At 60.7% G+C, this 8,657-nt stretch overlaps 1 protein-coding gene across 1 annotated transcript; it reads right to left on the bottom strand.

The window, feature by feature from the left end:
- Positions 1-1,053: 1,053 nt before the first annotated feature.
- Positions 1,054-8,122, bottom strand: LOC126285053 (uncharacterized). The gene is made up of 3 exons (XM_049984376.1): positions 7,101-8,122; positions 6,193-6,617; positions 1,054-1,067 (listed from the first exon to the last, which is right to left on the bottom strand). Exons 1-3 carry the CDS (start codon positions 8,120-8,122, stop codon positions 1,054-1,056), a joined length of 1,461 nt encoding a protein of 486 aa, XP_049840333.1.
- Positions 8,123-8,657: the final 535 nt, after the last annotated feature.

Here is an 8,657-nt window from a genome sequence, read left to right as displayed (position 1 = left end):
GCGTGTTTGAAATGTGCAAAGGCACACGATACACGTGACTGTGACAAGCCTTCAGACGTCGCGCCAACGTGCGTAAACTGCGGCGGCTCGCACGCCGCAAACGCACGCAGGTGCGCATATCTGAAGCAGCGGAGACCACCAACAACAACCGCCAAGAAAGCGGTACACGAAGAAGAGGCGGCCGTTCCGCCACCCCCGCCCAAGGGGGACAACGGGGCGGCCGCAATCTCGCCCAGCGCCGCTACCGACGACGCCGTGGCAGCCCTCAAAACCGCGATGGCGGCAGAGAGAGCGGCCATGCAGAAGGAGATCGTCGGTCTCCACCGGCAGCTGCAAGAGTTGCGAGAGGAGCTGCGACTTTTCAAGAAGGCGCGGCCTGTCCCTGCGCCCGCCGCCCCCGTGAGGCGGCCAGTGGGGGTAGACGCCGCCACACAGACGTCCACTGACTCGCCTCCTGCAACGATGCAGGCGGCTTCGAGCATGGAAGTCGACGTCTGGACGCCTGCGCTGTCCACTCCCTCGGAGACAGACGTGGAAGAAGCAGCACAATCCGAGGAAGAGATGCCGCCGGCTTCTTCGCAAGTCGAAGAAGAGGAAACCGTCGAAGAACTGCCCCTTCCGCTTCCGGACGAGCGGAGCGTGCAGCCCTTCCTGAAAAAGATCGTGGCGTCGCTGAAGGACGGGTCGTATCCTCATGGGGACAACCCGTACCCCTTCACGCCGGCACATGCAAAACCATCACTGCCTCACCAACCGTGCGATCTTCGCCACACGCGAGGCATGTTGCGTGAGGTGGTAACGAGGAAGGAGCTAATACTGCTCAACAGCCGCCCCATCTTCACCCCCTCCGACTGGGAACACATCTACCAGGTCGCAGAGAAGTGGGTGAAAGAGGAGTGGCGCTCCGGTAGGCGTAAGCCTGCCCCAGAGGACATGCCAGCGACCAACTACTTCGCTGCTTTAAACTCAGCGGGGTAGCCAGAGGCCCATTCAAATCGTGAGGCCATCCACACCACAACACAGAGGAGAAAGGAGGAACAGCAGCACCGCTGCTTAGCCTCCATCATCTCCGGACAGAGGATGTCCGTGAATTAAGCGAGACGAGACGAGACGGCGCCGGCACGCACTCCGCTGCTCGACTCGCTGCGGCTCGCACCGTTTGCGTTGTGCTTTTCTTTCTCGCTTCTTTCGAAACTAGCCCATCGCCATGTCCGGACGCGGAAAGGGAGGCAAAGTCAAGGGCAAGTCAAAGTCCCGCTCAAGCAGGGCTGGGCTCCAGTTCCCGGTCGGCAGAATCCACCGCCTCCTGCGCAAGGGAAACTACGCCGAGCGCGGCGGCGCCGGGGCGCCCGTCTACCTCGCCGCCGTCATGGAGTACCTCGCGGCTGAGGTGCTCGAGCTGGCCGGAAACGCGGCCCGCGACAACAAGAAGACGCGCATCATCCCGCGCCACCTGCAGCTCGCCATACGCAACGACGAGGAGCTCAACAAGCTCTTGTCGGGCGTCACCATCGCACAGGGAGGTGTCCTGTCCAACATCCAGGCCGTCCTGCTGCCAAAGAAGACCGAGAAGAAGGCCTAAAAGAGAGACAGCGCAATCGGCACCGCCGCGTGCTCCCTTGGCACGCAGCGCGCCATTTGCCGCCTCGGCTCGGCTCAAAAACAAAACAATCGGCCCTTTTCAGGGCCACCACACAAACCTACACCGATATTGTCTAGATCCCTTTTCCCATACCGCCAGCGCGCGGACTGGCCGACTTCACATCACAGTTGGGATCCGCCGCGCGCAGGATTAGGGGGAGGAGGGGTTAATCTCACCGACTTAGAGATGCACCAGATTTGACTTAGGATAAGTTAGCTCCGTAGGACTTAGAATAGGATATTATGTTAGGTTATGGAACTGCAGCGAGTTAACATCTTGGCCAGCCCAGTGCCGGGGGCAAGCTCTTTGGGGTTAGCCCGAAGAGCAAGGCTTGCAAAGTAGGTTTATATATTCTACTGGCACATATGTGACGCTGCAGGTGTAGAAATTAGAAATTAGTGATAGTAATAGTTTCTTAAGTAGTAGGGATATATAGTATAATGCCCATTGTTGTAGTAACCTGTAGCACATCATATTTTGTAGCATGCTGCATGAAACAATAATAAATGTATTAATATTACGACCCACTAATGCTATTAAGGAAGTGGGTTAATATTGTATAATTATTATTATTAATGATGAATAAAGGTTTTTTTTTTTTTAAAAACCTACGTCCAAAGCAGAATTCCAGTCGTTCGTCGCACCACTTTTTTTCTCTCTCTCTCTCTCTCTCTCTCTCTCTCTCTCTCTCTCTCTCTCTCTCTGTGTACGGTTTTTCCTTCTTACACACACAGGCGCCGCCATCTTGTACACACGTACTTGGCCACCTCCTCCACTCCACGCACGCACAGTCTCGCGACCATAACCAGCACACATGGCGCACAACAACACACCTCAAAAATAACCCCTCGGCACTCAGCCGCGCCGCAACACACAGCCCATCCACCGACAAAAAGCATACAAGCAAAGAGGGAGGGAGGGAAGGAAGGAAGGAAGGAAGGAGCTCACACAACGCAAGGGCACGCTTCCTTCCCTCCCAACCGCACCGCACCGCACACCACGTCAAAAAACTCCAAACAAAACTAAAAGGCCAAGTAGACTAAAAAAGAAAAAAAAAACAACCAGCAACACAGACTCTTTCGCACTTTTCCACTTCCGAACACTGTGGTGGCCCTGAAAACGGCCGTTTTTCAATCTCTCTTTCTTTCCTTTCCTTCCTTCGGTCTCACACCGCCTAACCGCCGAAACCGTACAGGGTGCGCCCCTGCCTCTTCAGGGCGTACACCACGTCCATAGCCGTCACAGTCTTGCGCTTGGCGTGCTCAGTGTACGTCACCGCATCGCGGATCACGTTCTCCAGGAACACCTTCAGCACTCCGCGCGTCTCCTCGAAGATCAGACCAGAGATGCGCTTCACGCCGCCCCTGCGCGCCAGGCGGCGGATCGCGGGCTTCGTGATGCCCTGGATGTTGTCGCGCAACACCTTGCGGTGCCGCTTGGCGCCACCCTTGCCGAGCCCCTTTCCTCCCTTGCCGCGGCCTGTCATTCTTCTTCTTCAAGCGTCTCAACCACAATAATATAAAAACAGAAAGCAAGGCAAGCTCCTCACCCGGCGCTAGCGAGTCGGCTACGGTTGTGGCGCCCAGCTCTCGCTCGCTCGCTGTAAAACGCTGGCTTCATATGCCAGGTGTAGGGGCAGGTTAAGCAGCGGTGCTGCTGTTCCTGCAGTGACATCTTCAGGGTGCTTTTATTCCTAACAGAGTGAGCTGTCCTCACTAGGCGTCAGTCATTGCGACGCCATATTTGTTACCAACATCGTGCTGCGAGAGAAATTACTCTCGCAGTAGATCTGGCCATCGAGTCGTTGGCCTGTGGTGGACCTGGCGGCCCAGACCACGAATCAGGCGACTGGCAGAGTGTTCTGCATCGCTGTAGAACACCCTGGCGATTTGCCGGAAGCGATCCCGTAGGAAAGGGATGCCCGCTTCCTCATGGAGCAGCCTTGCTGGGTAGCGAGGCGGCTTGTGGAGCGCAAGTCGCAGCGCCCTATTTTGCACGCGTTGAAGCGTCGCAATGTGCGTCACTGCCGCGTTACCCCACACCACGGCCGCATATTCCAGTGCCGGTCGGACGAGGGACAGATACATGGTGAGGCCGTGGCGTGGAGGAAGCGTCGATGAGGGATTGAGGAATGGGTAAAGCGCACGAAGGCGCCCCACTGCCCGCCCTCTGACGTCACGGATGTGTGGCAGCCACGTCAGGTGTCTGTCCAATGTCACCCCGAGATATTTGCCGGTCCGCAACCATGGAATGGGGCCCCCCATGATCGTGACCGGCGGTAGGTCCGGTGGCATCATCCTTCTGCTAAAGATGACAGCCTGGCTCTTCGCAGCGTTAAACTTAAGGCGCCATTTCGTGGACCAGGCACCCAGGACGTCACATCCGAGCTGGAGGCGGCGGCGCATCTCGGCCGCGTTCATGCTGCGGGTGAACAGCGCCGTGTCGTCAGCATAAAGCGCCAACTCCACGCGTGCCACCTGCAGGGCGTCGGCGGTGTACAGGGAGTACAGCAGGGGACCGAGGACCGACCCCTACCGCACTCCCGCCCGAATCTGCCAGTCGGTGGATGTGCCCTCATCAGCTCGGACGTGAAAAGTGCGCCCCGAGAGATACGAGCGCAGCAGGACCACGTGCGACGTCGGTACCCCCGTGCACAAAAAGTTTGTACACGAGGCCGTCGTGCCACACGCAGTCGAAGGCTTTGGAGACGTCGAGAAGTACCGCCCCTAGGTACTCTCGCGTCTCCAGCGCACGCATCGCCTGCTCCACGAGGCGCAACAGCTGCTGTGTGGTAGAGTGGCCCCGCCGAAAACCAAACTGCTCCTCGGGAAGGAGTTGCTGCTCTGTCACGATACGCAGCAGCCGCTCCACGTACAACCTCTCAAACACTTTTGAGAGGGACGGGAGCAGACTGATCGGCCTATAGTGCGCTGCCTGTCGCGGATCCTTGCCGCTCTTGGGGATGGCAACCACTTCCGCATGTTTCCATGCGGAAGGGAAGGTCCCAGTGCGGAGGATACTGTTAAAGATGTCCGCCAGAGATTGGTGTACCTCCGGCGGTATCATCCTCAACAGGTGGTTGGTGACACCATCGGTGCCACCCGCCTTCCTCGGATTGAGGCGACGGAGCTGCAGGTCCACTTCCTCGGGTGTTATCTCCTCGATCACATCGTCAGCCTCCCTTGCAGCGAGGAAGACCGGCAGGCGATCCTCCACCAGACGAACAAGATCGGGATCGAGCACACCATCAACAGGACGAAAATTTTCCGCGAACGTGTCCGCGAGGATGCTGGCTTTAGCATCCGGCTCGCAGACAACGTCCGCGCCCGCATGGAGAGGCGGGACTCGCTGGCGACGACGAAGGAAGCGCTTGGCGGTCCGCCAAGCACTACCATCCGTCGTAGTTAGGGTGGCCACCAAGCCCGCCCAGTCCCGATTCCGATGTTCATCGATGGCTGCCCGAATCTCGCGTCGCGCCCTGTTGAGGCGGCGCTTCGTTTCTGGCTGCCGTGTGAGCTGCCACTCCCGGAAGAGGCGATTCTTGTTTGTTATCGCCTTCAGGATAGGCGGCGGGAGTTGGCGCGACATGTCTCGCGGCCGGTCCGGCCGCCTGGGGGTGGCCGCCTCCGCCGCAGCTAGTGTGTGCCGCGTGAAGAGGGCTAACGCTTCTTCAGCCCCATGCACAGCGGGATCTGGCGCGCCCTCGAGTCGGGCAAGGACCTCGTCACGGAAGCGCGTCTCGTCGATGCCACGGAAGTTGCGGCGGACGGACGGCAGAGATGCACCGATGACGTCCATGTCGAAGACCACCGGGAGGTGATCGGACGACATGGCACATCGAACGGTGGCCGAAGTGAAGTGCCCAACACCTTTGAGCACGGCGATGTCGAGCACATCTGACTGGCCTCGATGGGGGAAGACAGTGTGATCATAAGGCCCCAGTACTATCGCGCCATGCCGCTGTGTGGCGCGGAGGAGTCGGCGGCCGCTGGCATTGGTAACGCGGGAGTTCCACTGCGTGTGCTTGGCATTCAAGTCACCCGCAATGAAGACTTTCCCGCGCAGAGCCAGCAGGGCGTCGATGTCGGCCTCCTGAAGCAGTCCCCTCGGCGGCCTGTAGGCCGCAACGAAGGTGATCACCCCTGCCGTCGTGGTGACAGCCACCCCAGTGGCCTCCACTGCAGAGAGGGGCGGAAGCGGGACGTCATGGTGCTTGAGGGACGCCTTGATATAAATAGCCGTCCCCCCGCCATGCGTCAACCTGTCGGTGCGGTAGCACCGATAGTTGGCCACCTTTACATGTGCCCCGGCTTCAGAAAGTTCTCGCACACGAGGCAGATGTCAATTGCCTCGTCGCGCAAGAACTCCCTGAATTCCCCTTGTTGGGGGACCAAACTGTTTGCGTTGAAAGCGCAAACGGTGAGGCCATGGATGTGGCGATTATCTATGACGCGGCGGGGTTGCAACGCCGGCCTGAAGGGCCGACGTGACCGCGGTGACGAGCACCGGTAGCTGCTCTAGCAGCTGGCTCAACGACCGCAAGAGCGAACGGAGCTCGGCTGCATCGGTGGCCGAGGGGGCGGCGTTGGCCGCTGGGGCGGCCTCCGCCACTGGGGAGGCCGGTTGCGGCAACTCCGTAGTAGACGACTGCCGCGGAGCGTCGGCAGCCGGTTGCGGCGTAGCACGAGGTGCTGTCGTCTGTTGCGGCAGTGTGTCATCGGCAGTCCGGCGTGCAGCGGCATGGGTGGCCCGGCCCGCGCGCCGGCGACGCCTGCGCGGGCCGGCAACCCGCTCGCTCTGCGTGGGTGTTGGGTTGGCCTCCCCCCCGGGCGAAGCCGGGGACGGCGCGGCCGGTTGCCTCGTCTCGCCCGCCGCCAGGTCCGAACGTCGGGCGGTGGCGGCTGATGGTCCGCCCTTGGTGGCGGCAGCAAAGCTGGTGGACGGGTGCACCTTACGAGAGGGAGCAGCCCCTCCGCTCCGGTGGTTTCGGCCCGTTTTAAAGGCCGAACAGCCTCTGTAGCTGGCAACGTGCGCGCCGCCGCAGTTGCAGCACGTCGGCTTCTCTTCCTTGGCAAGCCCGCAAGACTTGCTCTCGTGCTGTCCCGCGCATTTGACGCAGCGGGGCAACATAGAGCAGTAGCGGGAGACATGGTCGAGCCTCTGGCAGGAAAAGCACTGGGCCCTCTTGCCTTTGGCTCGGAGTGGTTCCACCGCGACCCTGACCCGGCCGACTCGCTGCACCTGGAAAATCTTCCGATTTTCCAGGTTGTCGACGAGGACAACCTGGTACAGTGGCATGTCGCGGTGCGTGCGCGGGGACTTCATCAGTCCGGTGGACCGGACGCCGAAGCCCATGTCTTCGAGTTCTTCTCTAAGATAGTCCGCCCCAAACTTGAGTGGAAGGTGGCGGAACACCACCTTCAGAAGTTTGAGCGGCTCAGAGGGGTGCGTGTAGCACGGGAGGCCATCTCTGGAGATGGTGTCCATCACCGCGCGGTACTCCTCGTTGGAGGACACCGTGACCTTGTAGAGGTCACGGCCAGCAGTCTTGACAGTGGCGGACGTGGCCGCCCTGTCTAGTTTTTGCTGGAACTCCTTGTACCCGCCCGCCCATTGGATGACGATGGGCGGGGGCTTCTTTTGGGCCGACACAGGAGGCGCGGCGCCATCTTCAGTCGCGTCCACACTGGCTCCCGCGAACGCGTTGGCGGTCGGCAGCGGTGTCGGTTGCTGCAGCGCAGCAGCCCTGGCAGTGCGCCGCCTGGGAGGGGCGACAAAACCATCCTCATCCGGCTGCCGGGAGGTGGCAGGTGGACGAGTGGGCCGCCGCGTCTTCGTCGGTCTCGGCGAGGCGGCGCTCGCGGAGGAGCCCGCGATAGTCGTCCCAGACTCCGTGGTGGAAGGGCGGGAAGCCCTCGAGGCCTTCTTCCGCGGCCTCGCTGTGTCGGACGTCTGAGAGGGAGTGTCGGAGTCGTCATGCGTCATAGCCCGGCGCTTTCTGGGCGCACGGGCAGCGTCAGAGTCAGTGTCACGGCGCTCTGACTCGGCAATGGCCTCAGCCAAGTTTGCGTCAGGCAGGTCGATATCCTGCTTCTCGGCGGCCGCAGCTAGCGTAGCCACGGGCTCTTCTCGTGTCTTGGGGACCAGGGGTGCAGCCGGGGGCACATCGACCTCTTCAGTGGTCGAGGCCAGCGGCGCAACTCCCGCCGAGGCCGCCACCGCCGGGACCGCAGACTCGCGCGATTCAACCGGCGGGGCTCTCGGTGGCACACCCGACACTTGCTGCCTCGTGTACGGCAGAGTGGCACCCTTCCGAATGTGACAGAAGGCGAGTATAGTCGCCTCGTCGTCCTGTCGACCCGGGTAGGTACCCCCGTGAGCGAGTTTGTTCATAAGAATGAACACTCGATCACGAGAGAGCACATCAGAATCCGAAGAGTCATTCCTGTCGTGGTCAGTTGTCGTAAGCCGGTTCGTCATAAGTGTGGGGGCCGGATGGGGCCGCCACCGGGATCAGCTCAGTCGCCTGAGCTGGCCCCGACGGGTGGCGATCCGCCACACCCTTCGCAGGTAAAGCAACCTCTCTCAACGACATCTCGAACAGCACTCGCGTGCGTGTACGTGTGGCGCCCAGCGCGCGCGCCGCCCCCCTATATAGACTCTGGGGCCCCGCGGCCCGCCCTCCCCTCCCCCCACCACGCGCACCGAGGGCATATAAGCGCAGCACCGGTGCAGAGAAACCGCCTCCAACGCGGGTGTGACGCCTTGGGCTCATGGGCAACAAAGTGGCGGTTGAAATTCAACGCCACAAAGAGCCAGGCAGTCGTCTTCACTCGAAGACTTCTGCCGCCAGGGCTTACGCCGCTCGAAATCCTGGGAGAACCCATCCCATGGAGTGGGACGGCAAAATACCTAGGGGTTACCCTAGACCGCAGGCTCACCTGGAAGCATCACATCCGTGATGTGAAAGGGAGAGCAGTTGGACGCCTCCGCGCCCTGTATCCACTGCTAAACC

This window comes from Schistocerca gregaria, chromosome 8, assembly GCF_023897955.1.
Source record: "Schistocerca gregaria isolate iqSchGreg1 chromosome 8, iqSchGreg1.2, whole genome shotgun sequence".
In the NCBI taxonomy this organism is placed as follows: domain Eukaryota; kingdom Metazoa; phylum Arthropoda; class Insecta; order Orthoptera; family Acrididae; genus Schistocerca; species Schistocerca gregaria.
Note: the sequence above shows the minus strand (reverse complement) of the source record. Positions and strands in the feature narration are given on the sequence as shown.

Coding starts and splice junctions, on each gene's coding strand:
- LOC126285053 (XM_049984376.1), bottom strand. CDS start 8,122: ATGACGAACCGGCTTACGACAACTGACCACGACAGGAATGACTCTTCG. Junction 6,618..7,100: donor ATCTCCAGAGATGGCCTCCC/GTGCTACACGCA, acceptor AAACCACCGGAG/CGGAGGGGCTGCTCCCTCTC.